General features: G+C 28.9%; 1 protein-coding gene across 3 annotated transcripts; it reads left to right on the forward strand.

Annotated features, from left to right (window-relative positions):
- The first annotated feature begins 435 nt into the window (after positions 1-435).
- Positions 436-11,205, forward strand: LOC100208900 (vesicular inhibitory amino acid transporter). 3 transcript variants are annotated; one of them, XM_065817014.1, is made up of 4 exons: positions 436-755; positions 6,560-6,775; positions 9,667-9,870; positions 9,957-11,205. In XM_065817014.1, the coding sequence occupies exons 2-4, from the start codon at positions 6,628-6,630 to the stop codon at positions 11,150-11,152; spliced, it is 1,548 nt and encodes a 515-aa protein (XP_065673086.1). In that variant the 5' UTR covers positions 436-755; positions 6,560-6,627; the 3' UTR covers positions 11,153-11,205. The 3 variants fall into 3 exon arrangements, with proteins under 3 accessions (XP_065673086.1, XP_065673088.1, XP_065673087.1); XM_065817016.1 differs by having other exon boundaries at positions 550-755; positions 4,293-6,775; XM_065817015.1 differs by having other exon boundaries at positions 550-755; positions 6,549-6,775.
- Positions 11,206-18,071: the final 6,866 nt, after the last annotated feature.

Here is an 18,071-nt window from a genome sequence, read left to right on the forward strand (position 1 = left end):
TCTATTATGTTCTAAAAGTATGGTACTTGTGTCGCAGATGTGCACAAGTATCTTAAGACTGTTAGTATAGAGGTGCCTGTTGCAGCACATCTTCGTTGGTAATTTAAAAATAGCGAACATTTATGATTTTTCAAAAGTCTATAAATTTATTACGGATTGTTGTAAATATTTTATATTATTGATCACTAAAATAAACTAAAGTAAACCATATATTTTTTATATATTTAAAATCTATTTAGAACTTTGTATATATCTAAAATCTTTAACTAAATTTTCAATTTATAATAAATAAAATCCGATTTTCATTGTGGCAACTTTGTTCTTTTAGTTTTCAATAAAAAAAAAAAGTTTTATTTATTGAATAATACTGTTCAACTATAAATAAATAATTAACAGCTTCGTTTGTATGTTTGTTTCAAACTTGAAGATATTTATGTTAGTTTAAATCATTGATAAGAATTAAATTCAAAACATAAATAAACTCTGCTAGTGCGTTCACTGAAATATGCGTGGATAATAAATTTTTTATTATCGTTATATTAATGATCATAACATTTTAATTTAAAACCTGATTGCCGGTTTTTTAATATCACTAAAAAATTACTATCTTTAACTTCGTTAGAAGTTATGTTTTTTCTAGAATATGAATTCACTAGTTGTTTGGGCAAATCAGTTTGTCTCACTATTGCTAATTATGCGCAGCTCGTCATAACTGTTGCGTCGCTCTCATCAGTGGTTACTTGTTGGTAAAGTTGGTAAGTGAACTTTAACATAACTTACTGTAACAAACTTTTGATTAGAAAAAAAAAAAGAAGAAGAATTTAACACAAAAGTTTTATAAATTTCTTGAAAAAAATTTTTTAGTTCAATTTTAATTTTTATAGTTATTTATATTATATATATTATGTATTATATAAGTATATATATATATATATATATATATATATATATATATATATATATATATATATATATATATATATATATATATATATATATATATATATATATATATATGTATGTATATATATATTGTTATTATTAGCGTTGTTTTTGTTGTTGTTGTTATTATTATTATTATTATTATTATTATTATTATTATTGTTATTATTGTTATTATAATTATTATTATTATTATTACTATAATTATTGGTAATGTTATTATTATTATTACTGTTGTTATTGTTATTGTAGTTGTATTTGTTGTTGCATTTGTTGTTGTTGTTGTTGTTGTTGTTGTTGTTGTTATCATTATTATTTTTAATAATACTAAAAGACGGTTTAAAAACGTATAATATTTTCTAGGCGTCTAAACGTTTGAACACGTTTTGAGTTTAGACATAAACTCAAAGGTAGAACTCAAGTCCAGTATCACAAAACTGAATGAAAACATTAATTACTTTAATTTTTTTTTAGAGCTTGAATTTCATTGATCAGCATTTTTTTGCTCTTTTTTTATTTTCTGATAAACAAAATCAAGTTAATTTGAATTTAAAAAAAAAAAAAAACTATACTATAAAATGCAAATGTTTTCTATAGGATGGGCAGTCACAATAAGCAAAAAAACAAGAAAAGATTTTTATTAAAAACAACAGCTCTCCTCTTTAAATCTAAAACTTTAAATCTTTAAAACTTCTGTTTATCAGCCTTATTGCACTACAAATAAAGATCAGAAATATTTATTAGCTAAAAACAGAATATTTTTGATTTAATAAATTTAGGAATTATCACTACCATCCCTCGATAACGAAAAGGGGAAGAAGAGATTAAAGAATGTTTTTAAAGCAAGCAAATTTTCAAAAAATCATAACGTGAATTATAATTCTCAGATCATCTGCCAGTTCACAATTTATTAATATGCTTATTCCAATTTAATCAAGAAGTACCATAAGTAGCTAATTGGAATATAAGTTTCATGTTATACTAAACCATTTTCGGGCATAAATTCAAAGAATATACTTTCACGTAAAAAATATGTTTAAGGTTATCACTTGAAACAACTAAGTGAAAAATTTGCTGGAGTTTATCCCTGGAGTTTATCCCTGGAGTTTATCCCTGGGGTTTATCCCTGGGGTTTATCCTTGGGGTTTATCCCTGGGGTTTATCCCTGGGGTTTATCCCTGGGGTTTATCCCTGGGGTTTATCCCTGGGGTTTATCCCTGGGGTTTATCCCTGGGGTTTATCCCTGGGGTTTATCCCTGGGGTTTATCCCTGGGGTTTATCCCGCTTAAGATTGCTCGCTGTCGCGAGCAATCTTAAGCGGGATAAACTCCAGGGAACTTATTGGCTGAACTGTCATGATACATATCATGAGATATATCCTGAATAACATCACTTAGGTATTTTTGATGTTTACTTAGGTTTTTCACCAATGCCTTTGGCAAAAAAGATAATAAGTTTATCTAAGCTTTACAGTGTTTGCAGTCTTCTAAATTGTTTTTAATCACTTTTTTTTTATAAAAAATATTATCTCTTGTTTTTGAAGACCATAATAAGAAAAAGCGTGATTTTTTTGTTAGATTGGTTTTAATAAACAACCAAACACTGATGAAAAGACTAACATTTTTAGTGATACAGAATACTACTATCAGTCGCTCAACAGCAGCTCAGTTAAACACGACATATACGCGTGAAACGCTTTTTAACGTAGGCAGGAACAGCATTTGACAAATAAAAAACAAAACCTTTTGTGGCACGTATTTTTGCATTAGAAAATTACGGTTTAATGTTTAAAAAATAATTTTCTTTTGCACAAGCTACGAAAAGAAACAGATATTCTTTTTGTTTCCAATAATATCTATTTGCTTTTATACTTATTTGTATAAACTTTGTGCATTTGTATACAATTTTTATTTGTATACAATTAGCTGTTACATTAAAAATTCTTATAATTATATTCTGGTAGTTCTTTGATCAAAAAAAAAGTTTTTTTAAATTAAACCTTCTGTATTCAATCTAAATATTTAGGTTTTCATTTCTAATGATCTTGGCTAGGGTTACCAGACGTCGTCCTTTTACGAAAGAAAGCACGCTATGTTTAGATTTATGGGAATGTTACTCCCAGTTTCCAAGTACATTCAGTTTTTAACTTTTTTTTTTTACCGTTGTGTTTTGATTCTAGCTTGATTTACTGTCTCGTAGCACACTCTTCTATGCGAGAAGGACGTCTCTAGTCTTACCTTTTCGCTTGTAGAATAATATACCAAGTAACTCTTTTTTTTGCTTTTTAAAACATTGGTATTCAAGTAAAAGAGTGCTCTCTAAATAGCAGAATGGAATTTAAACAATAGTTTATCTTTTTTGAAAATAACATACATTTATTACATCAACTATTATCATTAATTAATATCATCAATTGTTACATCAAATAATATCATTTATTTAATCAAATATTACCATTATATCATCATTTAAATTTTAGTCAGAAAAATATCTTTCAAAAATATGGCAATTTAAAATTTGTTGCTTTATTAATCAGACTTCAGATGGATTGTGTCCAGCGCGTGCACCTTTAATTCCTTGGCAAATAAAAAGTATCAACTCGACCACCCAAAGCTTTTCTTCTGCATATCAAATCGAGGCTGATAAAAAATTTTTAAAAGACAATAAAAAATGACTTTGGTTTAAAGATTACTTAACAAACAGAAAACAATTCATAAGCTTTGATTTAAAATGATATAAAAGTAACAGATATAAAAAATGATGTAAAAGTAACAGATAAACACTCAATAACTGGTGGGGCTCCCCAAGGCTCCTTTTTAGGGTCATTATTATTTCTATTGTACATAAATGATCCATATTTATCATAAAATCTTATAAACTTAATGTTATTAATTCTATTTGCGGATGACTTCAACCTTTTTTTTTTACACAAAGATGTTAATATACTTTTTAAACTTGTTAATGAACAATTAGACAAAGTTAATGAGTGGTTTGTAAGTAACAAACTTTCTCTAAATGCTGAAAAAACTAAACTTATCTTATTCCATAAATCAAATAAAAATGATATTATCCCATCGAAATGATATTATCCCATCGAAATTATCAAACCTTATTATAAACAAAAAAAAATGATATTATCCCATCGAAATTATCAAACCTTATAATAAACAAAACCGTTATTAAAAAGAAATCTTCAGTAAACTTTTTAGGCGTGGAGTTGGATGAAAGTTTACGATGGAATTTTAATATCAACAGTTTAAAATAAAATTTCAAAAAATATTGCAATAATTTATAGAGCTAAATAATTCTTAATATTTAAATCACTAAAGATTTTATACTTTTTTTCATAGCTATTCAACATACTGTGACATCACGTGACATCGCTTGACATCGCTTGACATCGCTTGACATCGCTTGACATCGCTTGGGCAATTATTAATTATACAAAACTAAAAGAGCTTTACAGTAATCAGAACATGCATGTCAAATTGTATTTGGAGCTAAGAGAGAAAAACCTTGTGAACCTCTCCTGTGTTTACTAGAAGCATTTAATATTTATAAAATCAGTATACATTAAGTTTTAGTCTTTTTTATAGAACTAAGCTAGAAATGTCGCCAAAAATATTTGAACCCTATTTTAGTGATATCTGTCATAAATACACCACAAAAAACACAAGAGAACAACTTTGTTCTCTTGTGTTTTTAGAGAACAATTTTGTTTTTCTATAATATAGCTTGAAATTGAGCTTATACTCAATTAAGTAATGTGGGCTATACATATCTATGGAAAACAATTTCTGACATAGCTAATAAAAAGATGACCATTCTAGATCTATTTAAAAAAGAGTCTAAACGGTTCTTTTTATTTATGGATTACACTATGCTAGAATTTAAATGTTTATTTTAAATAAAGTTAAACTCAAATAAAAAATTATGATAAATTAAAAAAAAAAGTTATTATCACAATCCTTATTACAAAGTTTATTAATGATATCCCCTTTCTCTAAGAATGGTATATGTATGTGTGTAATTTTTTTTTTTTTTTTGCTAATGTAGAAAATGTAAGCAGTTTAGCAATTACTATTTGCTTTTTCATGTGTTAAATTTTACATAAAACAATACGATATTTTATTTTCTAGTTTATATATAACAAGATATTTGTAAATAAAGAATTTATAAAAATGGGGCTCGGTGATAAGACATTATGGCTTCTTTTTGCTCCAGCTATTTTATTGTATAAGTATATGAAAGTTGTATTCATAGTAAAAGGCGAAATAAAAAAAATTAAAAACAAAAAAATATCAAATTGATGTATTAATTTAAAAGTTTTGATTAGATTGCATTGTAGGTGAGTTTTAGTCTTTCGCAGTATTAAAAAATGTAGTTGAATTTTAGTCTTTCGCAGTATTAAAAATTGTTGGTGAAGTCTTTTAGAATTTTAGTATTAAAAAATGTCTCAAGCTCGTTTTATTCCTTTGAGTTAAACAGGTTCAACCAAGGCTGTATCAGTTTTGAAATGAGGAAACAAACAGATATACGAGGTGTAATCTTATAAACACTTCATATAACCTGAGAGTCATTTTTCATCAATGAAAGTGAATGTCTTTCTTTAGCATACCAAGATGTAAAAATGACTCCCAAACCACGCTCTTTAGTAGAGCTTATTACTAGGCATTATTTCATACCTCGGTTATTTGAAAAAAATCCATGTAATGATGGTTGTTTTGAACGTAAAACGTATTTTTAAATGTTTAACTTAAGTACCAAGTGTTTGGCCACGCGAATACTAAACGTAGACTTTCCTGCAGATCAACGAGAATAATCTGTGATAAAGTTTTAGTAGAAAGATTTGTATCAGTTTATGTCTCAGTTGTATCAGTTTATGTCTCAGTTGTATCAGTTTATGTCTCAGAAGTTTGTGAAGAGAATAAAGACAACAAAAAATTGAGGATAACTGCAACCCAGTCAAAGCTGGTATTGTTAATTGTAAAGCGTTGCTTTCTGTCTACTAAAAAAATTAATCCATTGTAGGAGTTTGAAAGGTCTTAATTTTAACATAAGTCTGTTGCGAGGTTGTAAAAAAAAAGGCTTAAAAAAAAGGGTTAATAAATTGCTCTCCAAAAAGTATAAAGTTTACAAATTTTTTTAGTTATAACATAACCAAGTTCTCTAATTTTGATCTCACTTAAACTATAAATTTTTTATTGGTGAGTATGGTGCTTTAATGCAATGGTACTCTTGCCATGTAGTGACCATGGTCTTACCATGTCGTCTTTTATAGTTATCTCTATAGCATTAAAGATTCGGATAAAATTAGAAGAGAACAGAACTAAAAGTATGGCTAAAATGTTGTCTTTATAAATATAAAGAACTCAAATCAAAATCAATCTTTGAACAACTTTTTACACCTTATATTTGGAATTTGTACGTCTTTTTATATTTTTTGTTTTATATTTTTTAAAACAACAAAAAATTTAAAATTTTTTTGTTGTTTAAAAATTTGATTTTCATATATTAACGGAGAAAGACCCCTTGACATTGTCAAACATTTTTACCTTTGTATTCTAAAAAAACGGTTTTTATTTTTCCTATATTTACTTATTTAGTTCATTTTTAGAACCATTGAGAACTTTAAAAAACTTTACCAACGGGTAAAAAAGTCTAACAACAAATAAGGTCACCAGAATGGATACGCAGCATGTAGGTACCAATCATACAGATGAAGTTACTGAGCGAACCCCTTTAATCATTACAAGAGGTACCAATTTTTCATACTCTGGACAAAGATCTGATTCTTTAATATCGTCTAGCTCGCATTTATCTACAACCACAAGTAAGCCATTTACATTTTGCAAATTAAATTTAAACTTTATCTTAAAAAAGTAGATTTAATATAATAAAATAAAACATTAAAATACTATAGTATGCCGTAAAAAAAATTCCTAACTTCTGTAACTTAAAAATACATACTGAAATTCTTTAATCCCTTCCAGCTAGTACACATACATAGGGCCAACGTATAAAAAACCGTCGCGAGCGTTGGTTATTTTTTCTGATGCAAATCCAAAGTTATGTATATATCCAAATTATATATATATAATTTGGATATATATCCAAATTATATATATATATATATATATATATATATATATATATATATATATATATATATATATATATATATATATATATATATATATATATATATATATATATATATATATATATATATATTAACAGAATTTAATTCTGATAGGCATTAAATGCAACGTTGAGTCAGCTTAAAACACAATGCTTAATCAACGTAAAATTTTACACTTCACTAACTTAAAATACAACGTTGTGCCATTGTTGATTTTTACAAATGCGATGTTGTTGACAACATCGCATTTGTAACGAGAATGGTATAAAAGCAACGATGGCAACCGATGTTGTGCAAACGCAACTCGCAACATCGTTCTAACGTTTTACCTATGTATGTGTGCTACCTGGGCTGTGATAAGGATTGAGGAGTTTTGAATTCCCTGGTTTCTTAAATGACTTGCCAAGCTTGGTATTTTTTTAATGGTATTTTTCTAACTAGGGTAAAGGAAGGTATGTTCGTGATAAATTAACTAGTTGTGTAATTACAAAGTCAATTTCAGTAATTTTACTTAATTACTTTAATTGTTTGATGTACATAGAGTAAAGTTACTAGAATCTATGCAGTTTTGGGATTTTAAGTCCTTTGATAAGTTTTTATAAAAGCTCAAAAGTCATTGAGAAAAGTTAGGTAATTTTGTGATATGATATTTAATTTCGTGATAGTGGTTAGGTAATTTCGTGAATACACAATAATATTTAAATTTTTCTTTATTAATTAAGTATAACATCTGGTATAATATAACAAAAAATATCAACACTTGTTTTGAATTCATAACTATTCAATCAGACTTTAAGTTCATAAAATATAAATATAGTCAGGCTTATAAGTTAACAAAATTATAATAATACTTTCATTACTTTATATTTATATATAAAAAAAATATACTTTTAACATAGGTAGCTTAGAAAATAAAATAACAGACCTACAAAAAACTCTTAATATAATAACTATAATATTAACCATACTTATATCTGATTAACTTATTTTTCTAAATCACATTCTTGTTGACAACATGTATCACACATAAATACTTCACCAATGTCCTCATATGTTTGACAACTCTCATGATAAGGTACTAAACAATAGGAACACTGCACCCATTTTTTTCCTTTTTTTTTTTTTACATCACTGTTGTATTTTTTTTTTACAAACACCGCACTCCCAATCATCATCTTTTGAAGCATTTTTATTTTTTTGACTTTTTTTAGAACATACAGGAATAGAATCCTTTGAAGTTAATGGAATAGGTTGATCAGGAGGAGTCAATTTCGTGATAGTAATTTCGTGATAGTAGGTAATTTCGTGATAGGCTTTACCGCAAAAATATTTGCAGATTCGTATAGAGAAAGATATTATTATCATTTAACTATATAGTTATATCGTGCTTAAAACAATTTTTAATGTCATTATATTTAATAAAAGAAACATGATTAAAAATGTAAATTCATTTGAGGTGAAAACGTTAAGAAAATGTGTAACTGCGATAAGGAATCATAAGTTATAGGAAGTTAATAAAAAAACAAAAGTTTTACCATTAAATCAAGCATCTTTTCTAGTTTAATATTTAATAAAAATAATTTACTTACCTTAAAACACAAGTCTGGAAATAAAAATGTTGGACAAGTACTCCAAACAAATGTGCTGAACGCACGTTAAATAATGCTAAAGAATGTACAAACTGATAGTAAACAATTGACGTATCACACGCACCCAACGACTATTTGTGAATCGACAGTAGTACCCCGGGGTACCATTTGACGCAATTTCGATGTTTTTGACTAATAGGTATGTTCGCTACAAATGCCGAGCGAAATATCACGAAATTACATATATCACGAACATACCTTCCTTTACCCTATATTACTTATATTTTTTGAATTTTTATCTTCAAAAATGTTCTTGGCTTGCACAAAAGCTGATGAACTCAGAAAGAAACAAGCTGATGAGTATGTACAAGCCGGTGTTTATACCCAAACAATCAAGGTGACTCCGCAAGACAAATGCCTAAAGATAAATAAATTACCTTGTAAATAAACTCGGAAGCCAAAAAAAATATTTTTAATGGAACGTTTTCTATTGAGTCTTCATTTTCCCTGACCATCTGCAGTTTTATTAAACATTTTATACTGTATGTAAAATTTGTGCAACAAAAATGTTACAGGAATATAAAGTTTTGAAATTTAAATCAAATAATTAAAATATATGAAGCAAATAAGCAAATAAACTTGGAGCAAAATGAGAGCGAATAATTATATAAACATGGCGCGTATTTTATTCGAACTTAATATATTCGTTATGATTTTGTAGAAATTGATCAAAGTAAATAAAACTGTCTTCTTATTATTCACATTGGTGAGAAAAAGTTGCGAGAGACCAAAATTAAATATTATTATAAACATCTAATTACTCTAACTATAAACTAATAATAAACATTACTCAAAATATAAATTTAAACATAACTCTAAGCATGAGCATAACTCTAACACAATAACTTGAGTAACTATTTAATGTTAGGTAGTTATGATAAATATTTATAACAAAAGAATTTATTTTAACATTAATTGTTATCATTCATATAGCATATAGCAAGTTCAGCCTTGTTGATGATAGAAATGAACCCAACGACATAAAGGTTTCTGTTTTGCTTCCGTCTCTTTGGCACAGCCATCGTGAAAGTACACGTTCATTATTTGAAACTTTTCAACCACAAAACAGTCTGCCACAAGTGACGCAATCGTTTACAAAAACAGAAAATTTTTCTAATAAGTTTTCTTCAGATAGAGGTAAACATAAATTTTGATGAAAATAAGAATATTAAATTATTAATTAACTTTACAAATTTATTTAATTAATTTTTTTGTTTTTGCAGGAGCGTCCGCTTTACTTGCAATGTGGAATATATTACCTTTAGCAAGCTCAGTTTTTAGTCTGCCTTATTGCGTTGCAATAGGTGGTTATATTGTTCTTCCATTAATTTTTGTAATAAGCATAATGGCCGATGCCACAGGTATATTATTAGTTGACTGTATGTATGAGCAGTCGGAAAACAATAAAGAGCGCAGAAAGGTACATTCAAACTACGTTGATATTGCTCGAAGTGCTTGGGGAAAGCTGGGTGCAAAATTCATGAACTTTGTTTTAGTATTTTATTTGTATACTGGCTGCGTTTTAAATATTTTGTTAATTGGAAAAAGTATGTATGATGTTCTTCAACCCCACACAAGCCTCTCATTTACAGCACTCACAATCATATTCTCTGCATCAGTATATCCTACATTGTTTGTTAGGAAGATTTCTGTACTTTCTTATTTAAGCATGGCAGGATTTACGTCTCTTTTTGTTGCTGTAATTGCCATAATGGTTGCTTTCTTGGTAGAAGCTGGTTCTTGGAGCATTCATATGAAAGAAATTCCAGCAATTAATTTCAAAGGATTGCCTTTAGCTATAAGTATAATTACGCTTACTTGCGTTGTGCATACAGTACTCCCAAAAATAGAATCTAGTATGAAAGACTGTACAAAAATCAATCAAGTTCTCCACCAGTCTTTTGCAGTGACAGCAGCTCTTAAGTTTTTTATTGCTTCTTTTGGTTGTTTTACATACGGTTTGTTTACACAAAGCATTGTTACTTTAAATGTTGCATTAGATAACGAGTTTGCTCATATAACTTGTGCTTTGGCTTTACTTGTTTATGCCGTTTTAAACTACCCAATGGGAATGTTTATTGTAAGCGAATTTGTTGATAGTCTTACTGAAAAAACAGTTATTGAAAAAAAATACTTTTATTTTTGGATGGCAGCTTCACGCTTCATATTGGTTTCTGGTACAGTTGCAATAGCTGTTTTTGTTCCACATTTTGCGATTATATTAGCATTAAGAGGAAGTTTGATTGGAACATCTTTAGTTTACATTTTTCCTTGTTATTTTCATCTAAAGCTTAAGTGGAAAAATCTATCCGTAAGACAACGATCATGGGACTTCTTACTGTTACTTACGGGGGTTCTCTTTGGGGTAACTGGTTTTTATGCTTCTGTAAACAGATTAATTGCTATTATAAAGAACTAAAAAAAATTGTTTGTTTTTTATATTTTGTGTTACAAATTTATAAAAAGTTGTAAGTTCTCATGTTTTGATACATGCCCCTAACGTGCCCCTTCGTTTTAATATATAACAAAAAGTATTTTTAAAAATATTTGAAGTGCAGGTTTATTAAATTTTAAAACAAAAAAATTCTTTTTATTTAAATTTTTAAGATATATTTTTTTTAAATATGTAAAAGAAAAAAAAAATACATACAACATTTTATCGAGCTTCGCTAAAAAGCTTATTTAACAAAAAAAAAAAAAAGAGAAAAAACAGAATTAAGCTTTTTTTTTGCAAAAAAATTACCTAATCATGAACTTAAGGAAGATTGTTATAAGATTCAGTCTCTTTTTTAAAACTCAATAATAGTTTAGGTGGCGATGATGTTATTAATAATATCAATATTAAATTAATAAATTATATAACAATACTACTTTTACATATTTTTAATTTATCTTTAAAACATAATCTCAGTTCAATAAGTAAAAAAACTTTGGTCTACTAAAAAAGTTATAAAAAAAATATTGGTATAATTTATAAAGGCAATAATGTTAAATGGGGAGGTGTGTATATGTGTGTGTGTGTGTGTGTGTGTGTGTGTGTGTGTGTGTGTGTGTGTGTGTGTGCGCGTATGTGTGTGTTTGTACATTAAGTAATGTTTAAAAGTACTTAATGGATTTGGCGGACTCTTTATTGTTACATTGGGTGCATACAATAATGCTGAAATGAGTGATTTACTAGGAATTTTTCTTTTGTTTCATTTTTCGTAGATATATTAAAATAGAGAAAATTTTATAATAAAGAAGATTTTGGTCTACATTGTGATGACGGGATCTGATTATTTAAAAGTTGACCTAAAGTGGCATTAATGAAAGCTAAAGATTTCCATCTTTAACTACAATATTTGCAAAGAAGTTTGTACTTTTAACGTAATATGCACTTCTATTGATACGAAGGTTGGCTATTAAGGTGGAGCAATTTGAAAAAATTTTAAAATTAGATTTTGAGTTATGAATTGTTATTTTTTATTAAATAAAACCTTACTTTATTTTTTTTCCAGGTGAATTTTTGAGTTTCCTCTAGGATGTAACATTTTTGACGGGTCCAAATTAACAAGTTTTGTTAGCGGAATATAATTCTAGTTTTAAAAATATAATTGCATAAAAAAAAATTATTTTTGGAAAAAATAGCAAAAATGTACTTAAAAAAAAGTTATTTATTAAAAAGTTGGTTGAAAAAGGAATTTTTTTTAAGAAAAAAATCATTCTATATTTTATAACTTTAATTTTAAATAAAAATCACTAAAACTTTTATATTAGCATTTAGTATTGCTACTTTCGTTTCCCAGGTAGGCTTTAATAAAAAATTTTGCTTCTTTTGTGTCCCAGGTTAACAATAATGACCAACAATAAACTGACTAAAAATGAGTTATTAATTGCTTTTCAAGTGTTAAAACTAAACAAAGAATTAGAAGTTGATGAAATAAGCAGTAATGTTGTAATAAAATCTATGCATTATTTACTAACTCCATTGTTGCATACTTTCAATCTTTGTTTAAAACAAGGAATATTTTCAGGTACTTTTAATACTGCAAGAGTTATACCAGTTTTTAAATCGGTTGATTCTTCCAATGTCTCTAATTATAGACCTATCTTTATTCTTCCTTTCTTCTCTAATATGCTGGAACGAATAATGTATAATAGACTGTTCTCTTTTCTAGAAACAAATAATATTTTATAAAACAAACAACTAGGGTTCAAAAAAGGTCATTCAACTGATCATGCTATTCTGAAACTTGTTCATGATATTTTTCGAGCCTTTGATAAAAAAGAGTATACATTTGGTATTTTTATAGACCTTAGCAAAGCTTTTGACACATGAAAAACTCATTGAAGTCCAATAATATTTTTCAAATTTTTTTTTGTAATAGAACATTATTCGTGTCTCAATTGTTTTTCCCTTTCCTTGCTCAGTCTTACTCTACCTCCTGTAAAGTTTCTTTTTGTTTTATGAAAAATGATGAACTTTATTTAACCCCTATTCCATAATTTTTCGTAAGTTTCCTATCGATTTTATGTCTTGCATCTAACGTATATTTATGGGTAACTCCTTTTCTAATATCAGAAAGACAATTTTGGTTGCTTTTCCGCAAAACCACTTTGCTTTCGCTTTTTTGAAGCTTTACTGTAGAAGTGTTTTCATGGCTTTATTTTATTATAACTATTTTTGTATATTTTAAGTATTTATGGTCAATTTTTGAGCATTAATTAATTATTAAAAATTTTGTGTCATTTTGATTTTTTTTAAATCAATAATAAGTTTTGAAACAGTTTAAACTCATAGACATTAGGAGCTTGAGTATTTTGAGCGACGGCTTGGCGTGGGGGTATTTTTACGCGTTACATATAATTCTACTAGCTTGTTTTTACTTTTCAAAGGGAAGTGCTTTTCTTTTTCTTTTTTTTTTTATAATTCACCTCCCCAAGTTACTACCAGGGACGTGGCGGGAATCGAACTCAGGACCTCTCGCTTATGAGGCGAGCGCTCTACCACTACACTATGTGCGGCCGTGGCGCAGTGGCGGCCGTGGCGCAGTGGCGGCCGTGGCGCAGTGGCGGCCGTGGCGCGTGCGGCCGTGGCGCAGTGGTTAGAACGCTTGCTGTATAAGCAGGAGATCCAGGTTCGAAACGAGCTCTGGACATATTTTCGCGTCACGGTAAGGAAGGAGGCGTGAACTTCCTGGTTAAATGCATTTCCGCGGTGCTCTGTGACAAGACCGTTAGGACTTCTTGGGGCACCTAAAATAAAAATAAAAATAAAAAAACTATACCGCTTGTCCATAAAATATTACGATAACTATAGATAAAGAGCACTATATATCTTTTTAAAATTTTCTACTTAGAAGGTTTATGCAAAAAGCCTTTTATTTTTTTATGCAAAACGCCTTAGAAACGCCTTAGAAACGCCTATTGCTTTAGAAAATTTGCTTTCAATATGATTATATGGTAATATGATTTCTCCAATTAAGATCTTTTATCAGAGACTCTTCCAAGAATTTTAGGGGATGCAACTCTGCTCACTATAATGTTAACTATAGTCTTAAGTTAACTGAGGAAGTTAAAGGGTCATCGGGCTAAGATTGATGATGAAATCGGCTTAAGTCGATTGCGGCCGTGGCGCAGTGGTTTGAACGCTTGCTTTATAAGCAGGAAATCCAGGTTCGAAACGAGCTCTGGACATATTTTTGCGTCACGGTAAGGAAGGAGGCGTGAACTTCCTGGTTAAATGCATTTCCGCGGTGCTCTGTGACAAGACCGTTAGGACTTCTTGGGGCACCTAAAATAAAAAAAATAAAAAAAAAATAAAATAAAATATATTTAGTTTTACTAATATTCAAAGAGAGTTTGTTTTAATTTGTTTTTTTGATTTGAACCAGTCATTAAGGTTTTCCAGCTCAAGTTACTGAATTTACTGTAGAGAAAGTTGTATTTTTATTGAAATGAGAATAAAAAGGATTAGTATTATCAGCAAAAAGATCAAAATTAAGTATGTTTGAAAATAAGTATAAAAACAATTTTAAAAAAGTATAAATTCTACATAATTTAGAAATAGTAAGGGTCTAAGAACCTTACTATTTTTTTGTAACTTTTTATGGGTTGAATTTTAATATACACTTTGTTTTCTATTTTTAAAACTTTGTAGCCAATTTAGATTGCAGTTTAGTACTCCATATAGTTTTAAATTGTGCAGGAAGATTTCATGAATAAAATGAAATTTTTCGAACCCGATTAGAAAGTGACTGACTAAATTAGTTATTGCATCACGAGTTTAACACTCTTTTCAAAAATCAAACTGTTTTATGAATAAAATATGATGTTTTTTATAACAATTGTATGTTTTTTTATCCATAATACGCTAGAGCAGCTTAGAAAATCAGAAAGAAAGGATACGAAACTGTAGATAAATGGTATAGAATTATTATCATTTTTGTATACAAAAATAACTATTTCTATTTTTAATCGACAATGAAAAACACTAGTAGTTAGTGACAGGTCGAAGATTAAAACAAAAGTCAATTCAGTAACATCAGAACTCAGTTTTCTCAAAAACAAAAAATATATGTAAAACATCATTGTTCCAGCTTCTAATGATTGTAAAATATATCTTTTTTTGAACATTATTAAAGATTTGTACAATTCCTTCTAGACATTATATTGCATTAGGCATGTTACACGATAATTTTCTTTGTACATTAATTCCACGCTAAAGAATTCTCGTATGAATGCACTTATAAGCCATTGCGGTAGCGTCAAATATTAGAACATGAGTTAATATACTAACGAAGAATAGTTTAAGGTTTTAAATAAGTCAGTATATACAATGCTGGCCAATGAATTAGGAATTTAGAAGGATTCGATCAGACCTAGCGTATTCAGCCTTGCTTTGGCTATATAATTACATTCTAATTTTTGTTTATTACATAAGTTGCTGTCATAATACTTATTTTATTGTTTGTTGTCAAGGACTTTTCAAATTTATTGATAATATATGATTTATTTTTGTATTTTGTATTAAATTTGCTTTAGGTTCTTAAGGCACTTGATTGCGGTATTTGGAGATATCTGGGTATTAATTTTGGCGTCTTTTGTAGCTTAATTGTAATTTTACTTGTATTATCACTCATAAGTTATTACTTTGCTGTTATTGAAACAAGCTTCTAGTGGTAAGAGAGAAATTACTATTTGACAAAAATAGGTAAGAAACAGGATATCAGCGTAGCAAAAAAAAGTGAAATAATACTGTTATTAGAAAATACTGCTCTTCTAAATTCCGAAATAGCTCGCAAGTTAGAAGTCTCGCGTCAAACTGCGGAAGAATCAGAAATAAGCTGTCCAAAGGCCAAGATGTTATAGCTACCAAGAGAGAAAATTGTAAAAGGGCTTCCAAGACTACCCCTAGGAATGATAGCGTACTTCTGAACTTGTGCCGAAAAGGACGTAAGAAATCTTCCGTAAAGTTAGCACAGGAATGGAATGGCATAATAGGACTTACAGTAAGCTCAAGAACTTCTAGAAGAAGTTTGTTGAATTTCGGCTACAAGGCATACAAACCCACGAAGAAACCTAAGTTGACGGTTGCAATGAAGGAGAAGAGGCTGACGTGGGCACGTCGACACGCCGATTGGACCGAAGACGATTGGTCGAAGGTAAGCAGTTTACATACTCTTATGAAATTATATAAAGTCAGAAACATATTGCCCACTTTATGGTAATAATAATATTTATTTTTTCATTAGTTTTGTAGTTTTGTCATGTTATTATGTGTACCTTCGATATCATAAATTACGGTATATAATACCGTACCGTTATTTTACAGGTTAATATTTATTATTCAGGTGTGCTTCTCTGATTAGTCTATGCTGGAAGTCATGGCTGAGAGGGCACGATTTGTTCGAAGGAAGAGGCAAACCTCCCCGACTGTATTCTGGAAACTGTAAAACACCCACAAAAGATCATGTTTTTGAGTGTTATTTCTGTCAACGGACCGGGGCGTCTGTATTTTGTGGAAGGGATCATGCAACAGGACCAGTACAAGAGAGTACTGGAAACACGTCTCATATCACAGGTAAAAGAATGGTATTCACGTGGAGATGCAATATTAATGCAGGAGCTCCATGCCACACAGCCAAATCCGTGATGAAATTTCTGAAGGAGCAGAAGATTCCTGTTCTGGAATGGCCGGGCAGCAGTCCCGACCTCAACCCGATCGAGGGGCTGTGGAACGAGCTGAAGAGGGAAGTTCTGAAAACTGCATCTACTATCAAAAGAGAATTAACTAAAAAACTAATTAATACATGGCACCACGGTGATCGTATCCGTCGTCTCTGTGTGGAATTCATGCAGTCGATGCCTCGTCGCGTTTCAGCCATTCTAAGAAATAAGAGTAGACACACCAAATATTATTCAGCAAACTTAATGATCTTTCAGAATTTTGCATTTGTGACATTTTTTACATGGTGCTTCTATATTTAAGTCATTTTTAATGTTTTTTTTGGGTTGTTTAGTTATTCTTGTTGTTCTATTTCAATTTCTTGCAATAAATGTGATAATTTCTAATTCATTGGCGAGCACTGTATACTGACTAACTAATTATATAAATTATTGCATAATAAAACAAGTAAACAAAAGTTCTATACGAACAACGTTGTTTTCTTAGTAAAATAAACGATAATAACATTAGACTGCTATTCCCCAAAAATTATAGTGCAATAACAAATTATTGATATTGGGTCGTCCATAAATTATGTCCATAAAATATAAAATATGACGCTCTAGGGGAGGGGGAAGGAGCTAGTGGTTTGTAATGACTCGTACGGTACTTGTTAATAAAGAATTACGATATAGTGACAAGGGAGGGGGATCAGAAACTGTCAATTTAAATTTGAAGTAAATTGTATAAAACTATCGATTTATTTTTAAAATTTTAAAAGTTCAGGTCAACTAGTTTCATTAGGTATTAATCTTTATCGGACGTAAAAGGTTGATTGTTATTCTTTGTGAAATACTTCCTATGGATATGTAGTATTTAACCCTAAAGGGTTTCTCTAGAGGATGAATATAATATTAATTGAAAAAGTTACGTAGTGTAACCTTATTTAATAACCATAATGATAAAGACTTAAGTGTATTGTGCATATTTACATTATGTGGTAATTTTATATTGCAAGGGATTAAATTTAAAAAACAAACAAAATTCATAGCAAAAGTTCCCTAATACTCTATTTAAAAAACAACTCATTGAAATATATATATATATATATATATATATATATATATATATATATATATATATATATATATATATATATATATATATATATATATATAACAAAAATTTACAA

Source organism: Hydra vulgaris, chromosome 13 (genome assembly GCF_038396675.1).
Source record: "Hydra vulgaris chromosome 13, alternate assembly HydraT2T_AEP".
NCBI lineage: Eukaryota > Metazoa > Cnidaria > Hydrozoa > Anthoathecata > Hydridae > Hydra > Hydra vulgaris.

Bases quoted from the DNA above. Each gene is read 5' to 3' on its own strand.
- LOC100208900 (XM_065817014.1), top strand. From the start codon at position 6,628: ATGGATACGCAGCATGTAGGTACCAATCATACAGATGAAGTTACTGAG. The intron at 6,776-9,666 runs GTAAGCCATTTA...TCATTCATATAG, and splicing joins GCATTTATCTACAACCACAA to CATATAGCAAGTTCAGCCTT. The intron at 9,871-9,956 runs GTAAACATAAAT...TTGTTTTTGCAG, and splicing joins TAAGTTTTCTTCAGATAGAG to GAGCGTCCGCTTTACTTGCA.